This window comes from Mirounga leonina, unplaced genomic scaffold (assembly GCF_011800145.1).
Source record: "Mirounga leonina isolate KUSES-001 unplaced genomic scaffold, KU_Mleo_1.0 Mir_357, whole genome shotgun sequence".
NCBI classification, from domain to species: Eukaryota; Metazoa; Chordata; class Mammalia; order Carnivora; family Phocidae; genus Mirounga; species Mirounga leonina.
In genome coordinates this window covers 1578057-1595529 of record NW_023270702.1, presented here as the reverse complement: position 1 = coordinate 1595529, position 17473 = coordinate 1578057, and the positions used below count along the sequence as shown (strand labels likewise).

The 17473-nt window shown below is 42.2% G+C and overlaps 1 protein-coding gene across 3 annotated transcripts in view; it reads left to right on the top strand.

The window, feature by feature from the left end:
- Positions 1-8513: 8513 nt before the first annotated feature.
- PPP3CA (protein phosphatase 3 catalytic subunit alpha) overlaps positions 8514-17473 on the top strand; it is a 311802-nt gene continuing 302842 nt past the window's right edge. The window contains exons 1-3 of one of the 3 annotated variants that reach the window (XM_035030167.1): positions 9997-10138; positions 11540-11597; positions 12261-12318. Coding sequence is in view for 2 of the 3 variants with exons in the window: in XM_035030165.1 (XP_034886056.1) it covers positions 9267-9324 (58 nt within the window). In the remaining variant the exon portion in view is untranslated. Of the gene's footprint in view, positions 9325-9996; positions 10139-11539; positions 11598-12260; positions 12319-17473 lie in introns of those variants that run through there. The other 2 variants (XM_035030165.1, XM_035030166.1) reach the window with 2 other exon arrangements.

Genomic DNA, 17473 nt, shown 5'->3' with positions numbered 1-17473 from the left:
CCCCTTTCTCTCCTCTTTTCACCCTTGCTGAATCTGACCTCTGGTCCCTCTGGCCCAAATGGCTTCATGTGTTTATTCACCTGGCACATGAGTCATTTGCTGGTGGGCCATCTCTGTCCCAGCCTGCATGATCTTTCATTCAAACAACCACCACCAACTTTCTTCTGAATTTTAAAGCCCAGCTCTTCCCAGAGGGTATCTGATTAGCCTAGCTCACTTTTGCCAATTAGGTCAGGGAAGTTAAAGGTCACTGGTCCTTAGGTATCTTTTAGTTAAATGTTCGACCACCTTGGTCCAATCTTCTATGATAGCAGCAGGTGAACCCATGTCCTGATGCTCACTCAGCAGGTTCTATGGCTGGGCATTTTTAAAGATGGGTATGGGTGGGGCAGGTACCCTAAAGCATATCTAGCACAATTTCCCTATCTAGATTTCTTTGTGCTGGACATCAGGGACACCCTGAAAGAGACAGAAAAAAAAACCTCTTTTGAGGGACTGCTTCTAAACAACCCACACCCTGCTCACTTCCTCCCTGAAAATTGCTAATGTCTGGCCTAACTTATCACCAGGGAATAGCTTAGATGTTGCAAACAATAGAACTCTTTGTGTATTTGGAGAAAGAGAAGCTGTGAGTAATATTGTGCCCTCCCCTGGATTTACACACATAATTATTCTTACAGTGGGGACATGTGAGAGACATGCCTCATGCTAAAACTAAACTCCTGAATTCCCATTCCATTTCTCATCTTCAGGGCGTGAGTCAACTTTTTTTACTCTATGAAAGTTGATTTTGTAACTTAAAAAAATCTAAACATGAATTTTTTTCCCTACAAATGCTTTGAATTGCTTATTTCTTCCTCTCCCCAGTTTTATTGAGATATAACTGACATAGAATATTGTATAAATTTAAGATGTACAACATGATTTGGTGTATGCATATATCGCAAGATGATTACCACAGTAAAATTAACATCCATCATCTCACATAGTTACCATTTTTTTCTTTATGATTAGAATTTTTAGGATATACTCTCTTAGTAACTTTCAAATATTCAACACAGTATTATTAACTGTAGTCATGATACTGTACATTACATCCCCAGAGCTTATTTATCTTACACCTGGAAATTTGTACCATTGACCCCCTTCATCTAATTCCCCCATGCCCCACCCCACTGAAATGCTTATTTCAACTATTGAGAAAAGCAGAAAGACTAACCTGGGGTAGCATTGCAAGTGAATATTCACTCTTTCAACAAATTTTTATTAAACACCTAGTATGTGCCAGGCATATGACAGACAGGCACTGGAAATTCTAATGGGAGTAAGATAAGGTCTCTGCTCTCAGGGATCATATTATTTAACTGCAAAAAGATGAAAGATGGGCAAACAAATCACACACATAGCACACCCACACATGTAACGTCAAGTAATTATAAACACGGAAAAGGAGCTACATCAGTATGGAGAGGCAGAGACTGATGAGGTGCTATTTAAAATAGGTGTACAATAACCAGTGAACGCTCCTTTTTTCAAAATCAATAGCCAGTTCTCAGTTGTCGTTTTACTAAACCCATCAGCATTGTTGACTCAGTTCATTTCGTTTGCTTGACCTCACACACACCACCTTTCTTCCCCAGAAGCTGCTCCTGTCCGTCGGCTTTGCTGGTCCCTCCTCTTCTTCCCACCCCTTAACTGAAATCAAGTATGGCTAAGATGCCATGACTTGCAGTTCTATACATCACCAGCCTGGCTCTCTCCTCTCTGTAGGCTCGTATATCCAACTACCTACGTGTCTTTTCCACCTCCATGTATATAATATGAATCTCAAAGTTAACATATTGAAAACTAGTTTTAGATCTTCTCCACAAAATATGCTCTCCATTTTCAATGTTCATTTTCTCAGTAAATGGTAACTCCATCTACCATTAGCTCAGACCCCAAACCTTGCAGTTCTTGACTCTTTTTTATTTTCCCACATCCTCTATCCAATCCCACAGCAAATCTGTCAACCCTACTTTTAAAATATGTTGGGAATTGGATACTTCTCACCACTTACTTCTAAACTCTATATCCAAACCACTTTATTTCTAGCCTGGATTTGGACAACAGTCTCTTATGTGCTGTTGGCATTTCCACCCCTGCTCCCTTCCTACAACTACATCCAGAGTCCTTACAGAACAGTGACGGTTTTCTTTACGTGTAAATCCTATCATTTATCGCTTTCCTAACAAATACTTTTTCATTTCACCAGAATAACATTTAGAATCTTTTCTATGGTCTATAAGGTCCAAATCATCTGACCCTACATCATCTTTCTGACCTCATCTTGTACTACTCTCTCTAGTTTGAAGTGGTCTAGCTACACTTGCCTCCTTTGACATTTCTTTAAAAATGTCAGACTCTTACTTCAGGGCCTTTGCACATGCTATTCCTTTACCTGGAACATTTTTTTTTTTTCTCCAGAGAGCTGCATAAATATTGCCATCAGTTCATTTGAATCTTTACTGAAATATCACCTTCTCAGAGAGGTCTGCCCTCAACAATCTGCTTAAAGCCGTGAGTAGCACCCCTTCGCCCATCACTTCTTCCAGTGCCCTCACCACTGTACATTATTTCTATGTTTATCATTTAGGCTACCTAACATATTGTGTGTGTATAGTTGTTTTTAAAGATTTTATTTATTTACTTGACAGAGAGAGAAAGAGAGAGAACACAAGCACTGGGAGCAGCAGAGGGAGAGGGAGAGGGAGAAGCAGACTCCCTGCTGAGCAGGGAGCCCAATGCAGGGCTCCATCCCAGTACCCTGGGATCATGAGCTGAGCCCAAGGCAGTCACTTAACGACTGAGCCACCCAGGTGCCCCGAGTGTGTAATTGTTTTTAATTGTTCTTTTTTTTATCATCTGTCTCTCTTTGTTAGAATGTAAGGTTTATGAGGGGAGAGACTTTTTTTTTTCATATTATATACCTAGTGTTTGATATGTTAGTAAGTGTTCAGTAAATGTCTATTGAATATATGCTTTCCAATAAGCATAAATACTAACAGAGTAAAACCTCACTGACCAGAAAAAAATGGAAAGATGGCAAGTTTGAGTACAAGATTCTTTCTTTTTTCCTTTTAAGATTATTTATTTATTTATTTGAGAGAGAGAGACTGTGCGAGAACACAAGTTGGGGGGTAGGGGCAGAGGGAGAGGGAGAAACAGTCTCCCCGCTGAGCTGGGAACCCGATGCGGGGCTCTGATCCCAGGACTCTGGGATCAAGATTCTTTTTTAATAATAAACTATTTCCTTGGAAATTCATGAATTTTCAATCAATAATGGGCAAAACTTACTTCCAGTAAAGTTAAATTTCTGCTAGTTTTGATGAGTGAACCTCATTTCTAATACTATATTGATTTTGTATATGCAAATGTGCTTTTAAAGAGCTTGATGAACTTTCTCCTAAATTGATTTTTCAAGTCTCCTACAATTTGGTAGTACCTTTAATTTGATTACTAAGCCTTTTGGTATTGTTGTTGACATTGTTCTCAAAGCACTTCAAATATCAGCTTCAGCTCATTTCAGTTCAAATATTCTGAAATTCTGAGTTTAGAAAAGCCAGAATATATAGTTTTATGGCATGAATATTTCTCAGATTGTCAATACAATGGCACACATATATCTATCTTAAACGTAAACATTTATGACTTGGCACCATTAACCTATTCATAATTTTAAAATTAATAATAAAATTAGAATTTAAACTATCTAGGAGAAAGGGCTAATAAGACTTCTTACCAGTGAGTGTGTGTGTGTGTGTGTATGGAGAGAGAGGGAGATACATATATATACACACACATATATGTATGTATATTAGTAATATTGAAATATCCCTGAGAGCAGATACTGTGGTATTAAGCCTAGGGCTTCACATATTGGATGCCAATACTTTTTAAAATTTCACTCAACAAAATTGGTTGAGCACCTACTCTGTGCCCAGAACTGGAATATAAGATGAAGATACAAATATAAATTAAAAAAATATGAATATATGTTTATTAAATCTGCATGAATATGATCACCTGAAGTCTTGTCAAATTTTATGTAAAATATATCCACTCGATATTAATATTAGCATATAATTGCATAAGTTATAGCTTGATCCCTAATAGAAAAAAATAATTTATTCTTGAATATATTTGGCATAACAATTTTTTATGTTGTTGGAGAAATAACTTTTCTAAAATGAGTAAAATTGCCTTCTGAAAAATAAAAGGTTGAACAAAGTTTCAAGAGCAATCCAAAAGATAAACAATAAAAGCCCTTTTAGTTTAAACCTTGAATAATATCCATGTTGAATAATATATTTTGTAGAGTCTCTACTGTGAAGAGGGTAGAAGTTCACATGTTAGAAGTGAGTGTCAGAGAAATTCGCTTTATAATAATAAATCAAATTCTCATACACCATGGCCCCACCAGGACTGGCTGTCTACTCTGCAAGTTCTTTAGTGCTATTCTCCACCAGTGCAGGTGAGAACAGGTCAGACATACTGCTGTTGACCATCAACTACTCAGAATGAAGTGCATGCCTCAGAAGAGCCAGAACCAGAGGTTATTATGCAATTCCTAATGTCAAATGATAGAACATTCATCCAAGAACAGAAAGTCCACATTTTCAAAAGCAGGTTATTCTCAAAACAGGATATAAAATACATCTCTATTTCTTTTCTTCAAAACAAAAATGCCTTTAGATCTAGCAGAGCACTTGATAGCAAACTAAAATATTGTTCCTTTACTCTGATTTGCATCAGTGGAAGTAAGCTATGACATGGAGCACTTGAATGCATCGATTACTCCAAATCTTCATTATTTTTTTGCACACCTACTTATCTTCATAATTAATTTAGATGAAGTGAACCGTAAAATTAGTTTGAGTTCTCCAACAGTGAGAGGAAGTAGCACCTTACACCTAAATGTTAACAAATACGTGTACAATTCTTATACTACAAGACTTTGAGATCCTTGAATGAAGGGACTAAATATTTGAATTCTTTATACATTTTTGCATCATCTAGCACAGTACCTTGCACAGATGTTCAAAACACAACTGGAAAATGAATAATTCATTTACAAAATATACAATTTTGATGCTCTTGTATTAAAAGAAATAAGAATATTTTTGGTATTCTGGTCATGATGTTATATAAGAGATACACGGTAATTCTAGATTTTTACCTTTTGAGCTAACATAATAAATAACTCTTGTGTATTAATTTGGGAATACTAACTACCCTAACAAACATACCTTCAAATTTCAATGGAGCAACACAGTAAAAATCTATTTCTTCTTTTGTAAAGTCTAAAGCGGATTTTCCTTGTAGGTGGGCAGCATATCTCTATGTGGTAATCTAGGCATTCAGCTCTTTCCATTTAGGGTTATGCTTTCTCCTGTGCCCTAGAAGCCTCTGCATACAGCTAAAGGATGGGAGCTCATTGACTGAAGAAGAATGCATAACTGCTGCTTAACTGCCTTGGCCTGAAACTGATCAAACACTTTAGCCCATAATCCATGGGCCAGAACTAGTCACATGCACCCACTGAGACGCAAGCAGATGCGTGCCAGGGAATGGAATTCCTACCTGGGCAGATGCTTTCCAGAGAGTATACTAAGGAAAGGGAAATACAATTTTTTTTTTAGCAGACTGCAAGTTGTTTTCTGCCACAATGGGCTCCCCCTTTCCCTTTTTCTCCTTTCTTTTTCTTCATAAGCAAAGGACAGTGTTGAAGTAACTTCTTGAAAATGTAAATTCCAAGTGTAAGGTAATTTTAGGAAAGCGATAATATAATCATGGACTACTTGGACAGTCTAATAGGATTTTTAAAAATGGCAGCAGATTGTAGGACATCTGAAAAAAAAACTCAATACAAAAGATGATTTGGCTATTCCAGCATGCCAGGTATGCAGTAACTAGTCCTTAATTAATTTCTGCTGTGTAGTTTTCCTTTGAGTAGGGTCCAGTTTTGTCCAAGAAGATGTGTTTCTGTTGCAACAGTATCGGACCATACACATGCATTAAAGGTGACTGGTGATAATAAGATGTGTTGTAAAGTGATTATGAGTCATAACCTTTTTTCCCACACATACCTCAGCTAGGAGGTGTTCCAAACTTGTAGTGGACTGAAGGGTTTGCCTCAAAGGTGTGCCTTTATTTCCTATCTATATCATAAAACTTGTCTACGGTGCTGACATTTTAAGCCTTCTGATCTTGGTTCAAAGGTGTTTTTCCTAAACCTGAAAACTGTGTCCAAATAACGGTGGGAACTGTACCTCTGTTTGCAACATGTGGGATAAAACATTGTGGCCTTGGAAGTGAGCATCACTGGACATGGCTTCCTGGTCTTTTCTCAGGCAGGCTCTCTTCTTCACCCATAGGTCTTGGCATCCCTGCCTCACTCTGTGCCATCTGGCTAGGAACCAACTTCCCAAATCTGCCTTAGCAACTAGGGCTGCTCGTGCTCAGGAGACTGTTTTCAACAACCACTTCCTGAGGCGATACAGTGGCCTCTCAGAGCTCATATTTTTATGACAGTTTTACTAGGCTCTAGGCTTTATTGAGGGCAAGGACCATTTTTAAATAACTGCCCCCCCCCCCCCCCCCCCCCCCCCCCCGGCCAACACACCCTACACACACACAGCACACAAATTACCTACCAGTGTCTGGAATATAAAAGGAACACAATACATATTTATTGAATGCACTGTCTGCCTAATTACCACACACTATCCTGAGGTTGTGAATTGGGCGGCAGAATCTTAGAGCTGGTGGCAGCCTTCCTGAGTATGTGGGACACACCCCACATGGTCTCCTTTTGCTAGAAGGCCTCCAAGGAGGCTCCTCTGCCTTTTAGTGTGAGCTCCTATTCCTTGCAGGCTACATTGCTCAAGCCATACTCCAGCTCCATCAGTCAAGTTCTCAAACCTATTTTCGAATCTAATCCATGTCCCCTACACACTTCTGGCTCCATCTCCTAGCTCCCCTATATCTTTTATTAGGCCTTTTACTGGACTCATTGTCCAATTCAGGAAATAGGGAAAAAAAAACCCTGATATTGGAGGAATTAAGAAATGTAACAAGAAGTATAGAGGGTGAGAAATTTATTCAGCTCTCTTTGTTATTCACAAAGAAGCAAGCAAGCTCCAATCTCCTTGCCCAGTTGGTCAGAGAGAGGGGTAATGAGCAGAGGTGACCTTCGGGCAGAAGGAGATTGGCTCCTCATTCTATGGCGCGGCAGGCAGGTCAGAAAGGAGCTGTCGGGCCATTGTCACTCCCTGTCCTCCTGCGCCTAGCACTCTCTCCTTTATTCTCCTTCCAACCGAAGGGACCAGAGTGGGGATCCGCCTTGGGCTTCAGGGCCCTGCACACACCGGGAGCACCAAGTGGACGTCGGATGATTGGAAGGAGCCAGGAAGGGAGGTGTGGTGCCACCAGTCCCAACCACTGGCTGCGTGCGCGTGTGAACAGGGAAAAGGCGACCCTCTCCGGTGTGTCTCCCGCCCCCTCATTTCTCCCAGGAGATGGGCAGGGCAGCCCTGGGTGACTCAGAGTTGCCGGGGGTCGCTTGGACTCCCGTCCCCAATCTCCTTGGCGAGCCCGCCCCGCACACTCCGCCACGTCCCCGGCCCGCGACGCTCAGAAGCGTCCCCCTCCTTAGAAAAGGTGTGGATGCATGGGTGGGAAACACTGATAACCACCACACCGCCCACAAAAAAGCCCCCAAAGCAAAAACCACCGTACACCCATCACAGGCTGAGCCCGTCTCCCCAAGGTAAGTTGTTTATTCGTCGCCGTTTTGGCGATCCTCCCTGGACAGCTGCGGCAGCGACAGCGACAGCAGCTGTGCCGCGGGACCCGGAGCTCCCCGCGCTCTTCCTTCCTCCGCCCTCTCTCGGTGCTTCTCACCCCCACCCCCTTCCCTCCTTTCCCTGCCTCCCCCCTTTTTGCCCTCTCGCGGGCCACGCACACACCCGGAGACACCCTCAGCACTTGGCTACTCACACTGCGGCTTAACCCAGCCGACAAGGCACAGTTGCCAAAGCGGCGCGGGGGAGTGTGCGGGGTCCAGGGGCGGATGCCAAATGGGGCTGTGGGTGGCAGGGTACAGCCCCTCTCCTCCCAGCCGCGACCCCCTGCCCATTCTCCTTCCCTAATCCCGGCCTGCCAGCAACAGTGACACCTGAGCGGGGACTGGGCGGCGGAGGCGGCAGGCCCACTGGACTGGCAGCCGGGAGAAAACAGGGCGGGGGGCGGGGACGGCGAGGAGGAGCGGGAGGCGGGACGAGCGGGGAGGCCGCTACCTAGCAGTGAGTGACGCGCATGCCAGCCAATGGGCGCCCACAGCTTCGACGTCGGGGCGGGGAGCGAGGGGCTGGCTCCGCAGGGAGGTGGAGGCTGCCGGGGCGCTGGAGGCGGGGGCCGGGAGGAGGAAGGGGAGGAGGCGGAGGCGGGCGCGGTGGCGGAGGTGGAGGCGGCGGCGGCGGCGGCGGAGGAGGAGGGTAGGTTGCGCCCGGGACTGTGTCTGCCGAGCTCCGCGGCTGTGCCTGTGTGAGTGAAGGAGCGGCGCGGGGAGGCAGAGACGAGCGCGGGCGAGCGCAGCGGCGGGACGTCTCCGGCGGCCGCGGACAAGCGGCGGCGCCTGGTGTGGGGAAGCAGCGGCGGCAACAGCAGTAGCAGCAGCAGCGGCGGCCGCCTCTCCGCCGCCGGAGACGCCGAGGCACGGCTGGTGGCACTGACATCGGCGGCCCTGCCTCTTCTCTCTCGCCCCCGGCCCTCCCCATGTGATCGGTCTTAATCCCGGCAGAGTGCGCGCGTGGGGCTCCATTCCGCGGTGCCCGGTTTCCTTGCCAGGGTGGGTGCTCCTGTGTGCGCTTCTCCTCCCCATCCCCCTTCCCCCAAGAATAAAAGAAGAACCAAGAGGCGTGCTTAGAAAATAAATAAATAACCACCACACACGCGCAGCCCGGAGCAGAGTCGGCGGGGCTGGCGGCGGCGGAGGAGGAGTGAAGGCGGCGGCGAAGGAGGAGGAGGTGGAGGAGGAGGAGGAGGAGGAGGAGGAGGAGGGACGCGCGAGAAGGCAGTAACTTTAAAGCCAGCTCAGAGCCCAGACCTCCAGCCGAGCGGTTTGCAGCGCGGCGGCGGCGGCGTTGAGTGTCTGGCCCGCCGGTCCGGTCGGGGTGTGCATTAGGACGGACGAGCAGCGCGTCGCTGTCCCCCGGCGGCTGGAGATGTCCGAGCCAAAGGCAATTGATCCCAAGTTGTCGACGACCGACAGGGTGGTGAAAGGTAAGCGGCGCGCCGCGGTCGCCCGGGTGCACCGTGTGCCGCAGGAACCCTCACGGCTTGCCTCCCCTCCCCCCGCCTCCGGTTCTCTCCTTGCTCCAGCCACGGACCTTCTAGGATATTGTGCAACCCTCGAACCCCCCTCCTTTGCGCGCCCTTCCCCCAGGCCTCCCACCCGGCCCCACTTGGGGCATTTTTATTTACGGGGGCGTCAGTTGGCAAATGGCTGAGCAGCGGGGAGGCGGCGGCGGGGGTGGCGGAGGCGGGAGGGGGCGCCCGGGGGGTGGTTGCTGGCAGGGTGTAGCTGCTGTGACAGAAATAGGAAGTGGGTGGCTGCTCGCAGGCTTGCATGGGATCGGGTTTATGATTTTCTTTTGCAGAGGGAGGGGTGATTTATGGCTTTTTAAAAATTAATATGGCATTTTTATGTGGCCGTGGCTTTCCACCGCCTGCCTCGCTCGGGCAGGGTTCTCTCGGCGCTCCATTGCAGCAATTCCCTCCGCGCCCCCTCCCCCTCCCCCTGAAAAGGCCTGCACAGGACTCGCGAGAGAGCGGGAGAGCGTGGGGGGAGCCCGGCGCTTCCTTCCGCGCGGAGCGGGGGCGGCCGCAGGCGGAGGGGGTGGCCGAGGGGCCGCGCGGGGGCCGCGGGAGGCGGGGAACGACCCGTGAGCCCCGCCGCCGCCGCCCCGGGATTCCCCCGCAGGCCCTGAGAAAGACACGAAGAGCAGTTCTCCAACCTCCCTCGCCACCCGAGCCTTCCCCCGCCGACCTGTCATTGCTCTTGAATGGTTCCCCGCTGGAGCACACCTCCCCCGTGGTAACCTCACCCTGCGCGCTTCTTCCATGCCCCTGGCACCCCCTTGTTAACGGGCTATTTGATTCCTCTTATTGGCTCCTCTCCCCTGCCCCGGGATCGTGTATACTTCTGCCTCTGGGGTTTCTGGCGTAGAGAAGCCGGGATGCGTGGGATGAGGAAGGGGACCACCAGTGGTCTTTCTTGCTCGGGAAAACCCGCCGTCCTCGTTGTGTTCCGTGGTGGAGTGGGGGAGGAACCATCCTACGAATCCTGGAAGGATGGGACGACAGAGCAGCTCCGCCAGGATTAAGTAGTGTCCCTCATTCCTGGTGTTAGGACCCGGAGCAGAGCAGGGATGGGGTATGGGCTAGGCGCGCAAGGGGCCTCTGAAATTGGAAACAGCACTGTCTGGTGTGGCGTGTGGCGTGTGTGTTTGTGTGTGTCTGTGTGTGTGTTTGTGCGCGCGCTGTGTGTAAACCTGAGATAGTATCTAATGTGGCCATGCAAGTAGAGTGCAAGGCAATAAAGTCATTTGCCCCGTGAGCACTTAGATGAAGTAACTCAGCAGCCATAAGACCATGATACAGAAGTCCTGGGGTGTCAGAACTCTTCATTGCTCCATTCAGATTTGCTCAGTTTTTAAAGTTGTGTGTGTGTGTTCCTGGTGATGGGGGGAAATTATTCTCTCCTTCTTAAAAAAAGAACACAAAATATCTTTTCTTGTTTTGGTTGTATTAGAATCAGTCCTGCTTGAATGCAGTGTTTATAGACTCATCAAAATAAGGAGGAAATACCTTTGCAAAAATGATTGGAAATAGGACTATAGATGCACAGCTGTTCTTTCTGCAGGCATGGCTCCCCATGTTAAAACAGTGAATTCAAATTCATTTGAAAGAACTAGGCTTTGTATTAAGGGTTTCTGTTGACATTTTCAAAAATTAAGACCTTTTGCTGAACTATCAGAGTATTTACCTAATGTGTGAAGTTTAGGTGTAACTTCAATCTGTGTGTTTAGATTGCCTGTTTTCAAAACAATTAATGTACACTTGATCTTAGCCAAAAGGCCGAGAAGCGATCAAAACAATTAATGTAAAGCTTACGATTCAAATGATAGCAGTAAAAGTGTCAACAATTAAAAAACATTCATATGTGCACACATAAGTTCAGGTTCCCTGTTTTAAATCACAAAGTGTGGCTTTTCCCTGTAAATGGAAAGTTGTCAAGCAGGGAAGAATGTAAAAATAATTGTCCATATGTTCTGGCTTGGTGTCTTTACCGATTAATGTGAAGGAGCCCATTCAACCATTCCATGCCTATTTGCCTTGCTTTTTTCCAATGCTATAATATTTTTATAAATGGCTCTTTATTGTAAGTACACAAACCCCCCATAATTCCAAAGAAATGATTTACATATTTTTTCAGAACTGAAATGCACATGTGGATAATATAAGAACATAGGGAAGTCTCAAAATAGGAAAAGGTAATTTTGCATTTGTTTTGATGAGGATCTTGATGTGAATTTTGAATGTGAAATTTTGTTTATAGGAAAGAAGTTTTATTGACAAATCCTAATTTTAAGGTGGGCATGCTGTTTTTCTTATGCTTTCTTACAGATTTTATATTGTTGGCTTAACAGGAATTATCGAAAGGTGGATCCAACATTTTGTCACATATATGGTTTTTATAACTAATTATTTGAAATGGTAATCTATTTTGATTATCAGTTCTCTAAGAAATAGCATTTCCCCAGTATACACACGCTTAGTGAGTAGAAAGTGCATGTATGATGAATGGAAAACAGATGACCAAATGATTTTTCGTATTTACAAAATCAGATAAGACATAGTTCATGTAACCATGACTTTAAATTTTGTTAGAACGTCATCTCAGTGGTCTGAGATTGACTCTTTAATGCAGGAAAAGGATTATCCTTGAGGAAATTTTTGTGCTCCTTAAACTTTCTCTCCTTTTACAAAGTACAGATAGTAGTATTTGGTTACATATAGAAATAAGTATTTGGATCATTATTACCATGGCATGCCATGGTATTTGTTTACAATTATCTGCATTAGTGTCATCTGGCTTTTGTTGTATAACAAATTGCTATTTACAAATAAAGCTGTGCTTGTGGTTTTGTTTGTAGTAATACCATGATGTGACGGCTTTCTTGATTTGTACTTCCAGAATGCAACTTTAGAAAGGTAGGTTGAGTTTAAGTCTCAACTAACTATGCAATTTTTCAGGTTCATAGCATCTTCTAGAGTGTGTTCGGAGCCCATGATCAGTTTTCCAAATCTTAAAATTGAAAGGGAATGGCAGCATTGGAGATAAAAAGTATTCATTTAGGTTACTGCAGAAAAAGAGTTACTTCATTTAGCAAAACTGGTGCTGTTTCATTTTTGACTGTTCTTGGATAAAAACAATGGAAAGTATAAAAATTCATAGAAAAGATCTTGGGTAATGCTCTTCGTTGGAAATCCGAATAATTTGATCCATTTACTGTTTTACATTTTTTAAGGAAACAAAGTATACACATAACTATATATATGGCAAAAGGTGGAGGGCAGTAAATAGAAGAATGACCAATCTCCCCGCTTTCCCCCAGAACACCACATAGTCTGGATTTTCTCTGCAGTGGTGCTCCACAGAGCTGGTTTAAAACTGGCTTTTGTTCATTTCTCCCTGCCTGTTCCTGCCTTTAACTCCTTGACTGGCCTTAACATTCCCTCTTGGCTATAGAACTTTGCTACATGAAAGTCATACACTTAGATGAAGTTAAATTGTATGTGATGGGTGCTTGCTTTGTTGCATGTCTTTCCCTTCCTTTTGATCCCATCCCTCAGTATTTTCTAAAGGGCCTCTTACCTTAACCCAAACTGATTTTAATGGTAGAAATTCCGGATACCATGACAGATTGATGGGGGGTGAATTCCTGGGAAGAGTTTTGGGGAATTTCTCAAAAACTCTTAAGTAGCGAAATTTGTGCTGTGTGTCAGGTTACTTTTGGCTGTGGGGGAATTAAAAAAAAATACAAAAACAAAAAGCGCTGTCTTTCTTTGTATTGCCAGCTTTTATAGACTGTGAAGACAAAATACACATAGGGAAATTCTGGAAGGATATCTAAGATCATATAATCAAGAAGCTGGTAGCTAAGCAAAATATTAAGTAAATAAGGATTCAAGCCACCAGTGTTACTAGCTGAATGAGATGGTAATACTGCTTAAGAAGAAAATAAAAATATGCTACATCAGTAATAATCATCATGTTTGGATTTTGAAACAAAGTATTAAATAATGCCATTTCTTTGTGGTGTGTCAAGAAGAGCTCATTGTGAATTTATTTTACTTAGATTTATTACCACCAGTTCAGTTATTCTGTGTATATTCTTTGTATCTGGTTTTCCATTTGAGTTCAGTAAAACCGCATTAATTCAATCTTATTAAACGTCAGTGTTTGGTGGCTAAAGTTTACATCAGCACTGGATATGAAGAAAGGGGCCTGCTAATCTAATTAATACTATAAACAACATGATTTGGGCATGGTTAATATACTTAACAAAACATTCTTTTCAAGACATACTGAATAGCATGTAAATTAATGCTATTAATTATAAATTAGATTAATCTATTAGTATTTTCTTTCAGGATTTCTACTGTAAAGTCAATATAACAAAAATGCATGGTTTTCAAAACATTTTGTAAACTTAAGGCTGAAAGCAACAATTGAGACTGTGATTCAGGGAAATTCCAGTGATTCTAAAGTGCCATCAATTAGAAAATTAACATTTAAAAAATAATATTTTTTTTGGAAACTGGGGGAAAGAACCTCTACTTTAAATGAGCCATGTATTTTAAGACATCCAGTTAAAATGTGAAAAAAGTAACACCTTAGAATCTAGTTAGAGGTTTACTCCAACATTTGTTTATATTAGTTTAAAAATACGCCATTTTAAGTCTATTTCATGTTTTAAGTCTATTTGTTTCTATAAGTATGACCTGTTTTTATTTGTAATCTTAGAAATATGAAATATGACTTTGATATACCCTATGCTTATAACTTTTATAATTGGCCTCTTATACTTTTCCTTATCTTTTCTGTGTCAGCCATGTGTAAAGTTGGAACTAATTATGAAACCAAATAAAGAATCCATTTAGAGTGACCTCATTGGAAAACAGCATTTTTCTAGACATACCTTCCTCTTAGCAAATCCAGTTAAATTACTATTTTGAAAGTTTTGTGAAAATATTGGACACTCCAGAACTGTAGAGAATGATGATGATTCATGATCTGGAACTTTGGTAAATACTAAAAAATCATATTGTTAACTTTTTTCCAGCAACTTTCTTGATATTCAAGAGAGATATAGTGAGATTTTGAATTCCATCTTTCTATAATTGCCCTGTTATATTTTGTAAGTCACAGGCTATTTTCCTCAAATGTAAAATTGTACTCACCCCTCACTTGTGGGAACTTGAACTCACCACTCATAAGTGGAATTTGAGAGCCCATGCAGTCATGCTTGCTCCCCTCGCCTGGGAATGGCTGTTTGGTCACTGCTGACACAGAATTACAAATGACAGCGTGTTAATAATGTATTTTCAGGGTCACTCAAGAATAGTCAGAACAATTAGTATTGAAATCTGTGAATGCCTTGGGTCTACAACAGTAGCTTATGGTGGCATTTATTTTATAGTTGAAGAAATGGAGACAGAATAGATAGAATGGTCGGTCACAGGTGGGACTAGAATGCAGGTAAGTGTAAGCACATTCTTTCCTTTAGCAGAGATGCTCTTCTCTTGAAAATCTATTTGAAACTGTAACTTCTTTTGGTATATTTAAGCTATCACATTTTTTTTCAAACTTCTCTTCACTGAATTACTAGCTATATAAAATAGCTGTAATAGGAGAAGAAGCTTTTATACCTGTGTATTTACCAGAAATATAAATTCTGATGATAAATGTTATAATCTGGTTTGATCTTGGCATGAGGTTTACTAAAGGAAAACTTAAAAATTATTTTCTCTTCAGGTATATACACAGAAATAAAAATAGCATATTCTCCTGCTAAAAAATTTTATGTACTTTTATTTTGAAGGTGGTTATCATAAGCCTCTTTGTCTGAATTTCAGATAATGGCCCATGCAGTTGATTTGGTTTGAGGATTTTATTAATTTCTAGAGAATGATCAAACGAAAATACCAGCCAATGCTTTTTAAGGTGTTCACTCCTTTTTTTTTTTTTTTTTAAAGATTTTATTTATTTATTTGACAGAGAGAGAGTTAGCGAGAGCAGGAACACAAGCAGGGGGAGTGGGAGAGGGAGAAGCAGGCTTCCCGTGGAGCCCGATGCAGGACTTGATCCCAGGACCCTGGGATCATGACCTGAGCCGAAGGCAGGCGCTTAACGGCTGAGCCACCCAGGCGCCCCACTCCTTTTTTTAAAATATAGTCATCAGGTGGGAATGTAGGGCACTGAAACATGATTTCAGTTTATAAACTAAGTCCTTAGTAGTCTTGATATTTTCAGTATTTTTAACCCATTTTATTTTTACCATATTTCCTTCTTCCGTCTTCACACAGGCTCTATCATTGATAAGCTATCAATTATATATTTCATATGAAGTCAAATAAAACATTTCATATTCCTCTGCTGTAAGGTATTCTGAATAATGGCTTAAATCAGATGGACTGTCAGCTTGAGGACCTAGACCTATGGCTGGGATCTCAAATCCATTTTACAAATGTATATGCGGTAGCCAAAACCTTGAAATTAAAAACAAAAACTGAGGAAGCAGTAATTGTTTATTAAATTACTACATTTTTGGAATTAGATGTATTCTTTGTAAGACCATCATAGAGAGAAATAGAATTTTCTGTTTATCTTCTTCTTATTTCCTTAATCCATGCTTTTGCCTCACAGCAAAATATGATGGTCTGTCTGACTTTCTATGAACTATCTCCTGGAACTGGAAATTCTGCGAATGTCTGCAGAAAGCAAAACAAACAAGTAGATACCAGAGATTTATGTTAACAGCTGCCTCCAGATTATGACATGCCACCTTACAATGTTTGTCAGTTTCAGGTACCTTTCTACAGTTATAAAACCAGAAGAATGATGGTTGATGTTGAGACATAGAGCTTTATTTATATGGAGCTAAATTTAAAAAAAAATCCCACCAGCTCTAAGGTTCTAAGACTTAGAGTCTCTTCTTATAGTAACTGTCTAGATCCACTTTATTTTTATCTTTCTGGGGAAGGAGCTACTACTTCTGATATAAAATGTTCAGTTGTCTCTATGTAGCATTAGAATGTTTTGGAGATTCTAGTATGTCGGTGTCTAAACTGTGTCTCCCAGGATGCTGCGTATGCTTGGAAGGTACATAAAATTGTTTGTTAATATGTATATTCAGAGTTTTAGTTTGAAAACTATGGTCATTGCCCCAGTGGTGCCTGGCTCAGTGCCTTGTTTCTTAGGCACTGAATCTGTTCTTGTCAAATGACTTTGGACATTGTACAGTTCTGATGTGTGCCTCCTAAAGCAATAAATGGAGACAGATTATATGTTTATTTTGAGCTCATTATACTCTGATTCTTTGTAAATTGTTCTATGATGACTGTATGGTTAATTGGAATGCTTCCTTCTCCAGCCATATCAGGGAATACAGTATGAGAAGGAGATATTAATAAGGTTATATAATTAGATTGAGGGCAGTTTTGTTGTTTGGTCATTTGCACTGGCTTTATGCCAGTTGGGTTTAAAAGGCTAAATCCTTTTCACTGTAATATATTAGCTTGAACTTGAAAGCTTTCTTTCAGTTTTTGTCGTATTTCCCCATAGACTGATCAAATTTTGACAGGTGAGAAAAAATATGTTAATCACTCAGTATTTGACATATTGGGTGATATATATTTTTTATTGTTTAGATTTGGACTTGAAGAGAAAAGGACCTGGCAAATTCCATGAAAAAACAAACAAACAAAACCAAGACCAGAAAAAAACCCTCTTCCTTTGTTTACATCTCAATTTATCATTTTCTGTAATGCTTTTGTAATTCAGAAATGCAGCCTTCTTCAACATAACCTCCTGCCCTCCTCCTGCCCTCCTCTGGCCCCCAAAATGTCATTGGATTCTATCCAGTGGGAAGATATATGGGCTATGAGAAGTTAAAAAAATGTGGCACCAACTCTGCTGACTCCTTATATTTTCCTAAGTGGGCTTTAAGCCATCCATTGACATGTGTTTTTAAACATCCTGTAAGCTCTGCCATTTTATCAAATTAAATTAAAAGCACAATATATTGTCTTACAATGACAGAACCTGAGTCAGGACTTCCAAGTTTGTGTTGTTGTTGTTGTT